We start from the raw sequence: 18,027 nt of genomic DNA, 5'->3' as shown, positions 1-18,027 counted from the left end.
AACATTTTTTTTTTGTTAATTATAATTTATTTATTCAAATTAAACAATGTAAACTAACAAAAATAAATTAAACTAAGAACTAAACAATATAAACTGAAACTACCTAGGTACCTAAAAAGAAAAAGCCTTCAAATAAAAAATTGGCCCCAGGTCTGTGCCGTCCGGTAGTATTAAGTATTAAGTACTCAAGTGCTAATTAGATTAAATGTACACCTTCTACCTACGTAAATACCTACCTACTACCTACCGTATGTGCGGTGAGCTGCAAAAATGTATGGACACATTATGAATGAAATACATTTTATAAAGTGGCCATGCAAGTTTGTAGCTCGGTATACATGCACAATAAAAAAAAACTGAAATTGCTAACCCTACTCAACTCAGACATAATAAACAGTAATACAGTTACCAGAATGCGAATAATCACAATTGTGATTATGAAGCATCTATAAATGTCGTCGTGCCCCTCTAACGGCCTTCAGCTGCCATTAGGCTGACAGAGATGTATGCCAAGTGACATTTGCTTGGAATAGCATTACAGCGGTTTAGGTTAACAAACGTGGCTTTTTGGGTAGGGTTGCCAAAAAAAATTGCCGATATTTTTTTTGTAATGTAAGTATTATGGAACATGTTTCTACACAAATCGTTGTATATTAGCAACGTATATTAGCTATAGCTATGCCCCTTTGTTTGACAAAAAACTAATTCACCGAAATTTAAAAAACATCCTAACTCTTTCAATATTTTTTTATAATGTTAATATCCAGACAGGAAAATGGGGATTACGTTTGTGTTGAGAAGTGCATTTTCACTAAAACTTACACTAAAATTTACAATTAAAAAAACGAGCATAAACATAAATCTACCTCCATTTAATGTTTTGCAATATAATGTTTCAATATAATAAATTATTTACTTCGTAGAAATCACTGCCATAATAATAAATACAGAACATTTTGTCAACATACAGTAGGCGGCCTAGTCAAAATATATGACGACGAGTTTATATTATTTATTTGCTGTCCGTACGCAATTCATCACGAGGGTCAATCGAGGACATCTTTATTTCCAGGAAAATAATATTTTCTTACCGTAATGTTGTCATTTGGTATAGGTACTTGGTTATATTTGTGTGTGATTGTGTACTATGAATGATAATAATATAACAAAAAAATAATGTATTTATGTCAGAATGTGGTGTGTGTAAAAAAGTGGGTGACTTGACCGTGACATTACTTGTTCTGTTTTTATACAAATTCCACAGTGGCCAATAGTTTTGACGGTTTAAAAAAGTATTTGGCAAAATTTTCATTTTTGGTTCAAGCTTTTCATCAAACATCAAACATCAACATTTATTCAGCAAATAGGCCACAAGGGCACTTTTACACGTCAACATGGAATTTACATACAGCAAAAAAAAAAACACGTCATCAATTATAAAATACAACTAAGCCGCAAATATCAAATCAAAGTATTACATAGAGATGTATAGTCTCTAAATGTCGAATTCCAAAAAAATCTATTATAATAGTATTGAAAAAAAAAACAAAGATACAAAAACTATCATCTAAAATTATTTAGAGGTGTAAATGTCTCTAAGTGTCATAACTAAAAGATTACAATAATAATAATAAAATTATCCTTAGAGATGTATAGGGTGTCCAAGAGTCAAAAATTCTGTATACATAATTAAAACATTAATTAAGAGAAAAAATGATAATAAAAATAAATAGCATACGAGAACCGAATGAGGTGTGTCCATGTAATTATCCTCAAAAATTAAAGTTACTAAATATAATAACTCGTGTTAGCTTAAATAGACCAGTCTCCACAAACAGATTTTATCGCTGACTGTACTTTTTTTTTCACAGACAACTAATACTCATCGAGACAATTCTAAAACCCCAAACACAATTAGGTTCCGTTGTTTTATCACAGAGTTCCTATGACTACCTCCTGTCTCCATCATCAGATCAGCTCCATAGTACCATAATATTGCATTGTCACCCGACTTATACACACGTATGCAAATTTTCAGCTTCATTGGAAACCGGGAAGTGGGTCAAATTTAACTTGCAAGATTTGATTACAGACCCACAACGGGACAGGTGAAACTAAATAATAAAAGCTTGTAAAAAAGAAATTGTTTTGACGAGTAGGCATAAGTACCCTGTTCTCGATCTGTGGGTGGGTTTAGTCTCGAGGTCCAACATCCAACATAAACATTTTCTTTTGAGACAACTCGCTTGCGGCTCAGCAAGCGATAGGAAATAACACTTCATCCACGTACCGTACCTACCCCGCTAATTAGAAGACGCCTTTGAGCTCCGACATCGAAGGGTTTTGAGTGACATTCAATCTATTTTAGGGACAAAAATGTAACCATCATTGAGGCGCTGTGTCAATCAATCAATCAATTTCAATCAATCAATTTATTTTGCTATAATAAGGGTTGGTTTACAGGTGTTATTACAATGTTATGTACATTCCTTAATTAGCCATAGCCATATGTACAAATTCAATTGAAACTTAACTAAAAAACTAAATAATAGTTATTATATACCTAAATAATATATATAATATATTACAATATTTATAATTTACATTAATTTAGCAAAAATTTATTCAATTTATGGAATCTGCGTTCTAAAAGCCACTCCCGTTTTTTTTTTATTAAATTGGCTATCGGGCACTTCTTTGAGCTGTCGATAACATGTTTTTTTTTTTAATTTAGCTTTGCGTTTTATTTTTTGTTAGTAGTATAGCAGTTGCACCGCCCACAATCTCTCTGCTTTGCCTTAAGGTTGACTGGTAGAGAATGCTTTGGGCGTTAAGTCCGCCTTTTGTACGATAAGTTTTTCTTTTGTGCAATAAAGTTTAAATAAATAAATATACTTGGGAGCTGTGAAAATGGATTGAGGTGCAATTCTAACTTTTTTCGTTCGTTATAATTATGTGTCAAAATAAGTACTTCTAACTATTGCAGGACAGAAACCTGCCCCATTTAATTTTTAACAAGCAGAAACGTCTGCGAACGATGCTATCAAGCATATATAATACATATATTTCAAAGTGAACAATTAGTGTCTTGGGTGAGAACTGAAGTCACGGCCTCTGGTAGGCAGATGTCGCTAGGGTCCCCTTGACCCATATCGTGGAAAGATTTTCTGGCTATGGATGAGGACTTGGTGGTTCAGATCGCTGGAGTATCGATGAGTTCAAGTCTCATCCAAGACAGTATTTTTTCCACTTTTAAATTTATTCCTGCCCTATTTCTTCAACAACTGGACAGATGCCTACCATCGCCCACACAGTTAACTGTTTGTACAACCAACGATTCTTTGTGATCTTGACCGAGTCGCGTTTTCTAATGTGTGAGAGCGTCGGAAGCCCTTAAGAAGCCCTACCTGCCTTAAAATGATAATGGATGACCGATTCTCCATACAAATTAACATTACAGAAATATTTTTTCACAGTGTTTTGAAAAGTTTTTAACTCTTAATTATAATAATTAAAAAAAACGAAGAGACATATCTTCTTCTGTAATATCCAAAGAGAAAAATTGAGACTAGGTTTTTATGGAGAAGTCACGTGACCTTGTTCTATTCCCATTTCGTCCTAGGGTCATTCTCGCATTTCGTGCAAATCGGTGTTTTCGGACATTTACCAAAAATGTGGTGGCGTTTACGAATATCTGTTAATGCAAGGTTGTAACATAGGGCCTAAAGTATATGTCTCTCCAATGAACAATTCTAAAAAGGTATGTATTTTCTTTATATGTACAATTAACACCCAATTTTTTCATTCATCTCTACATGTAACGCGTGAAGATATAACTTTGACCTACATTTTAACCTTAAGATACTACAAATAGAAAATTCGTTGTTTGTTCAATAAATGACTTATTTAGTTATGTTTTAAATCGTATAATATTAGAAGCTAGAAATAAATAATAAAAACAATACAGCCTTAATAAGTGTATGGTTCAAGTAATTTCTTCATTACCGACGCGAGAAATAGGTAAGCTATATTTTGCTATATAGCGAGGGTATATAGCGCCTACCGCCGATGCAACACATTGTTCGTCAGTCAGTTGGCCGCGTGATCTCGTAGCGGACGCCGGTATGCCGCTGTTAGCGAAAATATATACGATCTCTCGGGTCGGGAAGGAGTGTGGTTCTCGTTAGTCTTCATCGCCATCGCGTGATTTATACATTAAGTAGCAAGTGTACATTATTATAATTATACGTAATGAAGTGTTTTAGTGTCGCCTTTCAGATGGTTTATTCTGCAAAATTAAGGTCTGATGCCAACTGATGTAGGCGACCAAAACTTCATTCATATCGGTTTCATTCACTTCTTTTCCTTCCAATTTTACTGGGGAAGGTAATGAATGACTTAAGAAGGTAATGATAAGATATTCGAGGCAGTGCATTTAATGGAAAGAGGCTTAGTTATTATAAATATTACGTTGTTATAAACATTTAAAACTGTATATGATAATAGGGGAGCCCAACTGGGGAGCCTTTGTAGTCTAAGATGGTCGACCTTCACCGATATGTCTGACGGATGAAACTTACATATTATGAAAGAAAATATGTTCCTGAACATAAATAAATAGGGTTGCTTAAAGAAATATGGTCAAGACTACTTTTAATTATTTTTTGAAAAAAAAAAATTTTTTCTTCAAATTTTACCGATCTGTCTGACAAACGAAATAAGTTCCAATGGAAAGTATACAACTTGTACAATATAAATCAACTAGGTTGCCTATCTTTTTCCGGTCACTATTATGTGGTTATAGGGTTGCTTGTGAAAATTTGGTCACAAATAAGGGTTGCCAGGCTTTTAAATAAAATAAGAAGGGAAGACTTTTAGCGATAACTCATAAACGGCTTAACTTATCAAGTTTGCTTTAATTTTGTTTGAATGAGTTAATAAGTACTATTTTTATGATTTTTTTCATATTTTTTGGATCGATTTTTCAAAAGTTAGAAGGAATAACTGTTTTATGTTCTTTCTAAATTATTATTTCCGAAATGATTCACTTTATCAAATGTTGTTTGCATACCTCTATTTATTTTTAAAGACCTATCCAACGACACCCCACAATATAGGGTTAAAACGATAACAAAATTTACATAGGTACAAAACGCGAATGATTTAAATATATTTTGTTTATGCTAATTTTTGAAAATTTGAAAACTATGTTTTATGTGATATGGTGCGCAGATGATCAAACCGACTTAACAAACACTTGGGGTTGACAATCTCGACTCATAATGATGATAAGTAAATGGTAAATGTACCATCTAGCTTGAACATTATAAGTTGAGATTGTCAACCCCAAGTGTATGTCAAGTCGGTTTGATCATCTCCGCAGTGCTTAAGACACATGTTTTTAATATTGTTGATTTTAATTGGTGTTAATTTTCTTGAAATACAGTTTTTTTATGTTCGATTTCATAAGTTTGTTTCATTACCGTCCACTGATAAAATTACCATCTCGGCCGATTTCATTACCAGCGCGTAGTTCATTACCAGTAGCCTTATTAAATGAAAAGTAATAACGTTACAAAGGTGCCTTTAGCAGAAAAATGTTAATAAATGAATCCACAAATTGACGAAACCCAAAAGTTTACCATTTAAAAGAAAAAATACAAATCGAGAGAATCTCACCGATTTGCACGAAATGAGAGAATGACCCCAGGAATGAAAACGTCTAAAAATCTCTTCTCAAAACGAAGATTCCACATCAACCTCGTTATATCCCACCTTTATCCCACCAAAGCACGGTACTTCAATTTGGTACTGTACAAACACACAGTCCAAACAGGAAACGCAATTTTATTTTCCATTACAATCAATTATGGCGGGCTTTGGGGCCCCCCGCCTTGAAAAACGACGCCACGGGGGCCCAACGCAATTTGGTCGCCTAATTGCTGGGGCTTGCAACCTGGGCATTTGGCAATTATAAGCGGGATTGCCAATCGGCACATGAAGGGTTGCGGGATAGTGCACCTCCTAAGTCCCACAGTCGTTTCTGCTGTTTTTAATTTGGAACTTTCCTTTATCACATTGTAGTTCAAAATTCGATTTGATTCTGTCCTTTTAAAAGGACATTGGGGTTAAGAAGGGTACAAGTTAATTAAATAGATAAGTAATCTGTTTATTGACACGATAAATAGTTTAGCAGCGATACTGCGCGTAAAAAGTGCAGAGTACTAAAATTGAGCCTCGCGAGGCCTGGCGTACAACATTTGGTACATTATAATGAATATGTATGTTGAACTTCTATTAAATAATAGGTTACTATTAGAAGTATTAGAAGGGTCTTAGGAGGCTAGCTTCCTAATATTGTGTAATGGCTCCTCTACACGATGGGCCAGCGCCGGCCACTACAAGGGACGCATTTATGCGTTAGAGGGAGCAAGTGATATTGTTATCTCATTCTACCGCATGCCTGCGTCAGAGGAGACATAATATTGGGCATTGCCAATAGAGGCGCGAGGCGTGTTCAGATATTTGTAAGCACCTGGGCCGCGCCGATATTTTTCATGGTGAATGTAACATATGTCATTGCCTACAAGTATAACACCCACCCTTGACTAAGTCGCACAAAAACAATGTCATCTCGCAAATGTCAAAGAAGCTAAATCAAATACATTTATTTGTACGTCTGTTTACTGAACATCGAATGGAAGTAGGTAGCACTGGTATCTGGCGTCTGATTTCCATCTGGATTGTGCATAGACTACTTCCAATAGAGTCCGCATATTAGAGCGATCCCCAAAATTTTCATTCTACATATTCTTGACTGGAACGCTCAGGTGGCATGAGCTTCCTCTGCTAAAAATGTGGGAGGTGCCGCTCACGCATCGGCCTCCACAGTCATGAAACCCGATGTCTAAACACAAATGCATAAATCGTCTGCAATAGACGCAAAGGTCTGTGATGATGATGGGAAGTTTCATAGTTCTTTGCTGAATGACGTTCAGTCCGTCAATTATGGTTGGTGCAACTATCGCGTGACATGACAAGTGGGGTTGCGCCAGTTACGGCAAAACTATGGTTGACTGGTAGAGAATGCCTTTTGGCATGAATTCCACCATTTGTACATAATTGTATATCTTCGTGCAATAAAGTTTAAACAAAGAAATAAATAAACTAAACTGTTGGATATACTGTCTAGCTATCACGGTTCATGAGATTCAGCCTGGTGACAGACAGACGGACAGTGGAGTAATGGGGTCCCGTTTTTACCCTTTGGGTACGGAACCCTAAAAAGGTGTGCTAATGCTATGTCTAGTATAAGTGATCTATATTAGCGTCTGATTTCCATCTGGACCGTGCCCTCGTTGAACCTACGACCTTGTCTACGAAGACTGAATCTTTCTAGTGATGCAGACTGAGAGATTGTTTATTTGGATAAACTATTATTGAAGCTTTTTCCAATAATTCAGAGTAAAAGAAGCTCTGTTCCTTTTATTTGTGAAGATAGAAAGATAAGTACTGGTACCTATTTTTTTAGTACACGCGCGTTTAAAGAGCGAAACCGCGCGCCAACTAAATCTAGAATCATAAGGCCTATTTAGAGTAATTTCTTGTTATCATATCCAAAAAAAAATTACAACAAGAGATTACTGAATAGGATTGTATGTCAGCGGCCGATTGTAAAGTCCCTGAGTAATTTAAATTGTATTTTTTCCTTATTTATTCGTAATGCATGTTAATTATAAGATGTAATTTTTTGAAAAGATGTGTCCCGCCGAGTTTGTTGCCGGTCCCATATTGGGATACCCTCCTCCAATTGAGGGGGAATTTAAATTTTCTCGGGGCAGAGGTGTAGGGGTTGGAGCCGGTGCTGCTTTATTTGACGTTCATAAGCGCATTGTAATAATATGACTTGAATAAACTAGATTGTATCTTTATCTTTATCTTTATATTATAATGTTTTATTTTTATTTTTATTTATTTATTGTTCAGAACACATACAGTCATGAATAACAAATATAGATAAGATTACAAAATATGTAAAAAAAAAGACCTGGAGGTTCATAATGTAAACATGTAAACATCAACTGATACAAAAGCGTTTTTGCGAAAAGAAACTAAGTAAAACATAGCTAATAATACTAACTAATATACTGATAATTTATGTTATTAACAACAGTTTGGATCTCGTATGTTCTTTTAAAACAGGAAGAGAGTGCATAAATGGATCGATATCACAGAAATAATCATTATAGTTTTTTGATACTCGTTTGAAAAAAGTATGCCTATGATAGTTAGTACGTGCGAAACTCACATTAAACAAATTACGAGGACGTAAGGAGCGATGCGGTACATTAAACATAATATTTTGTAGCAAATTTGGGCAATTGATTTCATTTTTTAAGATTTTGAAGAAGAAAATTGTATCTAAAAAGAGTCTTCTATTACAAAGCGAAATCATATTGAAATGTTTGGCTGACTTGGCTGAGGATTCCAGAGGAGTACCGGTCCTGTAACAAAGTACTCTCAAGAAAACATTTTGTATCCTTTCTAAGCGATTAATATGGACATGGTATTGAGGAGACCAGATCACAGAACCGAACTCAAGAATACTTCTCACGTAAGAAAAAAATAGTATTTTAAGAGTGCAGGGGCGTCTAAAGGGTTTACCCATCCGTAGTATCATACCTAGATTTTTATAGGCTCGGTTACAAATGTTGTCTATATGATTATTGAAATTAAGTTTCGAGTCCAAGGTAATACCTAGGTCTCTAATAGAATTAACACGAGTTATCTGCTTTCCAGCTATAGAATAGGTAAAGTTAATTACATTTTGTTTACGGGAATAAGTTATCACGAAACATTTGTCTAAATTTAAGTACAAATAATTATCGGAACAATATCCATAAAAACTGTCAAGGTCATGTTGTAGGCTATGACAATCTGCTTCAGAAGATATAGCTTTAAAAATCTTTGTATCATCTGCGTAAACAAGGTGTTCGGAGTTTCTGAAGCAGGTTGCCATGTCATTTACATATAAAATGAAAAGGAGAGGGCCAAGGTGGGAGCCTTGTGGCACCCCTGACGGCACCGGAAGAAAACGGGAAGTGTAACCCTTCAGCGCCACAGCCTGGCTCCGATTACTTAGATAGGACTTTATCCATCTCAGGAGGTCGCCGTGAATACCGAGCTTCTCGAGCTTCGTGATTAATTTGGAATGGTTAATTTTATCGAAACATTTAGAGAAGTCGGTATACACGGCGTCCACCTGCCAGCCGGAAGAAATTTTATTTAGAATAAAGTCAGAAAAGTTGAGAAGGTTTGTGTCAACACTGCGACCACGGCAAAAATGTTTTGACGATAGTCACATTAAATCAATAGATTGATTGAATATCAGGACCTAGACAACGATTTTTCACGTTTCAACGTACGAGACAAGGAATTTCACGATCTGCCTGATTTTACGATCGGCCACCGACGTATACAAGTCAGCGCATCCAGCGATCCGTCAACGTCGTCAGGGTTTCTAGGGCATTACACTTGGGGACAATAAAATGGTCCGCGTAACGGTCGCCTCGCGCTCGGTTACATAATGTAATAGACGTATTAGCACGGGTTCCTGTCACGGCTGTTTGCCGCAGGCTTTGGGTTTTAAGCGCAAATACGGGTTTAGGTAAACTTTTACATACCAAAATTCGGAGAGATTGAGATCTATTGAGTGTATTTATTAGAATAAAATAGAATATAATTTATTCGTAAGCACAAACAAACGAGACAATACATAATATAAAAGAAAACAGAAAATAAGATTAAAAGTGCCACTAAATGGCCTCATCTCAGCATGTTTATAAGGGTTAGTCACGTTTTTCGACAATAGATCGACATAATTATAGGGGAGGTAAGGGACCATTGGGCAGTCGGGAGGCTCGGGCACACCCTTGAACTGTCATAGGATCCATCATTCGACGCCATTATTGACAGAGGTGTAATTACCACACTGCAAACTGCAACAATACAAACAACCCACGGATCCACAGAACGTTTCCATTTAAACGTTCCCTTGCCGTTCTAAATCTAAACGAGAATCCGTTCCCGGTACGTTGATACGCCGTTAAAATATTTTCTCTAAACAAACTTTAGAAATACGAGATGGAAGCGGAGAATTACCCGCAAACCGGCATAAAACGTCGAGCGATTTATACATACATATAGTCCACCACAGCGTACTTAGTAGGAATATTTAGAATGTTTTTGGCAATAAATTCATTTTTGGTACAAGCTTTTATCGCTGACTGTATTTTTCTTACCACAGACAACTTAATACTCATCGAGACAATTCTAAAAACCCTAAACACAATTCTGTTGCGTTGTTTTATCACAGAGTTCCTATGGCCACCTCCTGTCACCATCGTCAGATCAGCTCCATGGCACCATAATCTTGCATTGTCACCCGACTTACACATGTATGCACATTTTCAGTTTCATTAGAAACCGGGAAGTGGGTCAAATTTAACCTGCAAGATTTGACCCTACAAATGCAAGTTAAGTAAAAGCTTGTAAAATTAATACCATAATTTTGAATAGAAGCGCTAGTGGATAAAAGATAGAATATATCTCTCTTTTAATGATTAATGATGTCACAAATTGACAAAGGCCCAATTAGGTGCCACCGCAATTTTACAAATAAACATTTCATCCAGCACACCAGGGGTTTCCACAAATCAACAACATTCATCCGCCCAACGCAGGAACGGCAGATAATTTTGTACCATTCATATCGCGATATCGAATGATCGATCCTTATTATTTTATTAGTTATTCCATTACATACAAATCGAGTGAATGGCTTATGTTAGAGCCCTCGAAACGTCATCGTGATACGCGTCATACAGGCCCTATGATTGAATTCCCCCTTTTTAGGGGTCCATCGGTATCATGTAACTAGAATCTCTGGGTCTCTATTGTTTCCTATAAAGTTTTAAGTCATAATGTCTTGTTTGTCAGCATTTTCGTTAGTCATAATTTGGTTTTTCTCAGAAACGCGTAACTTTTCAGGATTGCCATAAAACTAACCAAACCTAACCTATTTATAGGCGAACCTTACGAAAATCCTGAAAAGTTAACGGTTTTAGAATTATGACTAACTAGCGACCCGTCCCGGCTTCACACGAGTTAACAAATTATACATAAACCTACCTCTTAAATCACTCTATCTACTAAAACAATCCGAATCAAAATCCGTTGCGTAGTTTTAAAGATCTAAGCATACATAAGGACAGACAGCGGGAAGCCGCGGGATCCGTCTCTTTATTCTCTTTGTAATTGAAGAATTTGATCTAGGAGTATTTTGTGCATACATTGTTATCATGTCATGTTTGAATTAGCCTGTTACAAAACAATATAAAAGATTGATGACACCCGAACTCCTCAAAAACGCCAAAGTAAGATCTTCAAAACATCAAGTGTCAAAACTTCCCAACTCCTTGTCATCACTACGGAATCCTCCGTTTTTTCCGAAGAGGAAAACGCAGAGGCTGAAATAATTACGGTAAGGTTCGACCTCGATCACGTATAGGGTGTAATTAAGCGGGGGTGGCGGAGGGCACCGGGGCCTTTGTGCGTATGTGTGATGACTTAGTAGTTGGAGGAATCTGTGATAATAATCATTTTTAAAGGATTATTTCTTTATTCATTTAATTTCTTAGATTAGGTTATTTATAATATGAATATAAAAGTAAAATATAAAAATACTTACAAAACAATAAAAATACATATAAACACATTATAAAAAACCTAACCTAGGGTGCCGCCGCCAGCGGGGCAAGGCCCAAGCTGCCGGTGGTCAGGGCCACAGAGAGAGGAACCGGCGGACTATCCGCGCCGTGTCCAAGATGACCGCCTTCTGCATCTGGCCCTTGAGAGTCTCACAAGATGTTGCTCGAGATTCTTCGCTATTAGACCGTTCACTGAAACGACTATCGGGACAATGATCGTCGAATCAACATCCCACATGGCGGTTATCTCGTGAGCCAAGTCTAGGTACTTACTGGACTTGTCCTTCTCGGCCTTCACGAGATTCTCATCATGGGGGATGATGATGTCAACGAGTTGCGATCGATCTATTATCACAATGTCAGGCTTATTGGCTACACTGTGTTCACGCCCAAGACGAAATAATTTTGATACCGTGTGACGTGTGACACATACTGCTTTTCACATCAACTATGAGGAAAATAAAAAAAATATTAGTGTTGACACAATCTGATGCTTAAACAGATTATTTAAGCTAAAACAATAATGTGCAAAAAAAATTAAAAATAGTGTGCTAGAACAGAAAAGTGTTACTTTGATCCCTCCTAGCAGGGAGGAAAAGTGCCACTTTGTCCCTCCTAGCAGGGAAGAAAAAGCTCTTTTCCGAATAGGTGGTGTGAAAAACTAATTTTGACCAAGCTAGGAATTGCTGTGATATTTAAGTAGCTGAAAATCTTTCGAAATGCCGCCCAAGCGAACTTAAATTAGATCCTAAATATATTTAGAGAAGTCTTGCTTTTTGTGAGTATGAGTAGTATACGTAGTTCATAATAAAAAAAGTGTTAAAAATAAGTGTTCATGTAAATAAAAGCTCTTCAATTTCCAAGTGAGAAAACTTTGCAACTTTTCTCACGTTAATGAACTCGCGTAAAACAAGATGAGCGGTTTGTTTAATAAACCTCTACAACGAGTTGTGTTGCTATATTTCTCTTTTAAAATATTCCACCTCCCGAGTAACATCGTAAACGTTCGCTATTTAATAAAGTTGGATCACGTATCTTCGCCTTACATCGACTCTATATTGTCTAATCATGCCCTGTATACACAGCACAAATTTGCATATAACTTTGGTCTATACAGTGTCCCAGAAATTGCTTGCTACGGGGCTTGAGGCGACAGCTTAAACAGCCAGTGTGCGTTCGAATACTAAGCGAATGCCATATTGCTCCCTACAACCCGGCCAAATTCAATAACCGAGCCTGCATCCGCACCACCAACGTATTAGACGACATCGCAAAACGGTCGCGATCTAACGAAATGTGTTTGCTTCTTTGGAGACACATTAATTCGAGCGTATAACTAGTCTCTCCTTATGCGAATATTAAACGGGTGGGCCCGCACGAACAATACTAAGTACTATTCTCTGGGTGTTAAAGTGGAATTTGGTTTGTGATTAGTTGGGAGCAGCTGGGGCGTATGAGGCCAGATGAAGTATGTAGGGTGGCGTATATGTTTGGACGTTGCCAGGTGGGATTTACAACTCGGACGGGTTTTGAATAAAATCTGCGTCATAATTTGATACGAGGTCGTTAAAAGCTTTAAGACCAGTTGTAGTGTTTTGGCAAAGACGTTAATTAGGTACAATAATTACTTACAGTAAGATTTGTACCTACCCTAATGTTAACTGGGACATCAGTTAAAAACGACCGAGCATGTTTATATGCCACTTAAGAGATTTAGTGTTAAGAATACGCATTTGAAGTAAGAGTTTTAAGTAGGTAAGTAAAGTCGTCCGCATATTGTAAATTAAGTAATGTGGATACTTGGCTTAGCTGTGCTTTTGAAACCGAGAAATTTTAACACCACATTTTAATAGGACCAACTGTAAATTTGAATAAAGCGTGTCGGTTTTTGTCGGTTTGTTTTATTGAATGTCTCTCGCGCCTTAAAAATGTCGCAATTTCACAAGAAAAACGCAACACCTGTATTTGGACACGTACCGAGTTTGGTACAGTCGACGTCAAATATAGGTACGTTAACATTTTTGGCCTTATTATAAAGGAGGAAGGTACAGTGCAACATATCTTGACGTCGACTGTACACGGACAAAAACAAAGAGCAATTTTCCCCGACACAGGGGCGCATGTAACCGTTTTACATAGCAAATTGAGATTGCTGGCAACATCGCCTTAATTAAGGGGGATGATTAAAGGGTGGCTATTTACGGCTTTAAATAGGCTACTTCAGTTAAGTAGACTAACTATATTGTATTTTGTCGTTAGTTTAGATAGTGTATGGGTAACACCTCGACCACGAAACCACACAGCAAAAACCTGCTAGCGAAACTGCTAAAAAAGTCAATTATGTCACCAAAATGACTAAGTTTGTAGGATTATAATTATTGCATGTATGTTAGTATGTAAGGTAAACAGATACACACCTCTGGTAAAGGTATGACATGCGTTCCGTAGCCTTCGGGTAAGTATAATTAGTGTAAAACTTACCCTAGCACGTGACCGAGTGCCCTGTTGGTAGTCTGAACCATAGCCGCGTCCCTGAAAGGAAAACAGAAATTAGTTAAAACCGAGGAAGAAAAGAAAAAGTAGATTTAAGTCATTGTAACTAACATTTGTTCAAGCTTATTCATGGAGAAAGCACTTAAAAATATTATACATGTCGTGGCCAAATCATAGATTTTGATCATTTCATGAAATACCATTTTATAATTGATGATTTAATTATAATACTTAGTTATTGGTTACTACATAATAATTGACCACTACAAACAAATCAGAAATAAACAAGCCAATTTGAAGCCTTATTGTTAAGAGTTCCCAATTAAGTTACCGTATGTATAGTGGCCAATAACTAATTAATGCAGTCACCCTATGGTTAGGTTAGATTTGACCTTTTCATAATAACCGTTTGTCTACATTTCAATTTTCGAAAACTTATCTCGAAACGAAACGATTTCCATTCGACAATAAGAGGGTTACATCCGCAATCGTACGTAACCAATAAAAACCAAATCACGGAACACTGCCAACGTAGCTCGAGAACGCCATCAAAACTCAGCTCCCAATAATAATAACCACGAACTTTCTAGAACCGAGCAGTTGAAAATAGTACTATTCTAATCTTAAGCCGATTTACACGGTAAAGTTTTACCACTGAAACTTGGGTTACAAGGAGATGACTGGAGACACAGATTGTATAATTTATAGCAGAGGCGCCACTGAAAAAAAAAGTGGAAATCATCTATCAGTTCGCATTAAGTGTACTCTTTTTACCAGTTTGTACCCTGCAAGCTACAGTGTTAATAAAGAAATAAAACTATAACTTGTAATTAGTTAACCCACCACACTGTGTACTCAAAACAAAATGCCCATGAATAAAATTGGTAATTGGTGAGGCGCTATTAGCGAAGGTTTATTTATTTATTATTTTATTAGTCAAATAAGTAACACAGCATTACAGTAAAACCAAGGCACTGTGAAACTACAAAATAAAATACAAAACAAAGAAACAATACATGGAAACAATACATGAGAATAAAATACAAGTTTTAAACATAGTGACGCGAGACGCGACTGACCCTCTGAAGATCTTCTTATCAGCTTGGTCAAATTGTTTTCGTATGTCCGGATGTTCTCCTCTGCAGGTCGCAATTCTCAACCGATTCCCGTGAAATTTTGAGACCGGGTTCGGCAGTTAGGTAGAATTTTTCTGACGTTTCATTTTTTGGAAACCTTAAGTGCTATGGCACTTAAGACCTTTGTGAGTTCGCTGTGATAATGATTCAACGAAATAAGTCTTTTTAAGGTCGACTACAGCAGCTCACAGAGCCACTAGTATATAAGGGCCACCCCACATCTAGCATCTTTCGAGCGTCGGCGTCTACCGGCGTCTGGTCAGCGCTATGGAAAAAGACGTCGCTGCGCAGTTGCGTCGACGCAACGTCGACGTTGCGTCGAGCAGCGGCCATAGAGTTGTAGACGCCGACGCTCGAAAGACGCTAGATGTGGGGTGGCCCTAAAGTAACATATCTGTAAGTATTCTTTAATCTAAGCCCAAGACGACTTAAAGTTGGGTAACCACATAAACGCTCTGGTAAGCGCCGGTCGTTTCAATTACGGATTAGTGAATTAACTTACCCTCGTCTCATTGCAAGAGTTGGTTACCGTAGCCTAGTTTCTGCATTGGTAAATTTTAGCAAAATTTACTAAGCAGTTAGTCGCGTTAAGGAGTAAAATACTACCTATTTTATAATGAACGCTACATTTAAATTTAATTAACTCTTATACAAATGTTTCTGGCGTTTTAGAAAAAAACATCGCTGATAATAGTATTTTATGCAACCGTTGTTTAAGAGAGGTCAAAAAAGGCGAGTGGCGTGAGTAACAATTTGAGGCGAAGCCGAAAATTGTTAATAAAGTAGCCACGAGTATTTTTTGACTCAGTTAAACAACGTTGCATAAGTACAATACTTTTTCTACGACCAAGCACTTATTTTGAAATAAAATTGTAAATTTAACAAATATTTTTAATTCAATATGTAGCAAAAATGCAGGGTACGGGCGGGAAAAGAATGAATGAATGAATGAAATTAAAAAAAACAGGTCTATGGTTCACTTATTTGTCAGAGATGACATTTAAAATATGGCTGGCAACACTGTATTTCATTCAATATTTTTTAAGTGGTCATTACACGAAGTATCGTAAAATCGCCAAAAAGATACTGCGTGTATGCACAAATTCCTTTTTGGGGAATAGACTAAAGACTTGACTTGACAACTATAAGGTAGGGTTTTAAAGGTGTGTGCACGACCCTTTAAATTATGACAAATAAAAGTACGGGAGTAGAAAAAAACTATAACTTAGTTGTATTATTCGTAGCGGTGCGGTGTATTAAGGGTAACGACAAAAAAAAATATATATTTATACATGTATTCGTGTTTTTCTTTTTATTAAGCAAACTTAAATTTTTTAAGGTTTTTTTTTTTGACTCTGCACTTGCAAATGTAAATTTAGCTTACGTAGTCTAATTTCCGCGTGAATTTTCTCATTTAATTTGCTCTTGATTAAAACGTGTAAAAAATCGATAGAAAACTCCAATTTTGCGTTAGCCCTTCTTAATTGCGTGACGGGTCGCTCTTTTCCGGAACATAAGTTATATAGTTGGTCAAACCAATTAGTGAGTACCTAAATAGGAACAAAAAAATCTATACTCATCGTTTTCTTTTGGTTGCTAGTACTAGTACTGTAATTTATTTCGATTCCTGCAAGCGTTTGACCGCAGCTACATTATTCGAAAAATAGCTTATACAAATACTTTTCGCATGATATACATGACTTGTGTATACACGCTAATTCCGCTGTACAACAAACAATTTTTAGGTTTGAGGATTTTTATAAACTGTAAACTCTAAACCTTTAATTACTTTAGCGTTGGAGTTAGCACAAAAAACATAAACCATTTCTCATATTCATTCTAATGAAATACGCTCTTACTTGTTATATCACGCGTATTATGCAAAATAACTGTTTATGTGAGCAACTTATTTTTTTTTATAGCTCGGTCCCTGCAAGTTGTCTAACGTTGGTGCCATACATTAAAATAATACTATGATTAAGAGCTTTAAAACCACATATGTTTCAACAGTATACATCCATGAGACACTCCCCATACAAAATTGCCCATTCTCCTTTAATTAACTCTTATACAAATGTTTCTGGCATTTAAAAAAAAAAACATCGCTGATAGAAACTATAACTTAGTTGTATTATTCATAGCGGTGTATTAATTAAGGGTCGGGTCGCTCTTTTCCGGAACATACCTACGTTATATAGTTGGTCAAACCAATTAGTGTGTAAATAGGAACAAAAAAAATCTATACTCATCCTTTTCTTTTGGTTGCTAGTATACTAGTGTAAGACAAAGATAGTATGATTCTCTCTGTCTATGTTTGAAATGAGACAGTCCTTTGATTCAGTCAGATTCAGTTTAGATCTTTATTCTAACCCGCCATACTGTTTATTCCGATCATCAAACATCTTGTAAACCTAATAGCGCTTGACATCAGCTTATAACGAAATGCCTCACATACGCCTTTCCGCTCTAAAGCTATGCAAATAATTGGATCATTCTGTGTAGCAGCATGTGTTTCGAGTAGCAATTACTAGCTGCGTACGGTTGGGAACACCCTGCTTATGGTAGACCGCGCACGTTGCTGCTATTAGTTGTGGTACTTCGATTGAAGCTGGGATAGGAATCCTATACGG

At 36.5% G+C, this 18,027-nt stretch overlaps 1 protein-coding gene across 12 annotated transcripts in view; it reads right to left on the bottom strand.

The window, feature by feature from the left end:
* LOC134649042 (disintegrin and metalloproteinase domain-containing protein 11) overlaps positions 1 to 18,027 on the bottom strand; it is a 631,585-nt gene that overhangs the window by 231,047 nt on the left and 382,511 nt on the right. For all 12 annotated transcript variants that reach the window (XM_063503746.1, XM_063503744.1, XM_063503743.1 and 9 more), the window contains one exon: positions 14,250 to 14,300. In XM_063503746.1, the coding sequence (XP_063359816.1) occupies positions 14,250 to 14,300 (51 nt within the window). The remainder of the gene's footprint in view (positions 1 to 14,249; positions 14,301 to 18,027) is intronic.

This window comes from Cydia amplana, chromosome 6 (genome assembly GCF_948474715.1).
Source record: "Cydia amplana chromosome 6, ilCydAmpl1.1, whole genome shotgun sequence".
Lineage (NCBI taxonomy): Eukaryota > Metazoa > Arthropoda > Insecta > Lepidoptera > Tortricidae > Cydia > Cydia amplana.
This window is presented reverse-complemented; position numbering and strand designations above follow the sequence as displayed.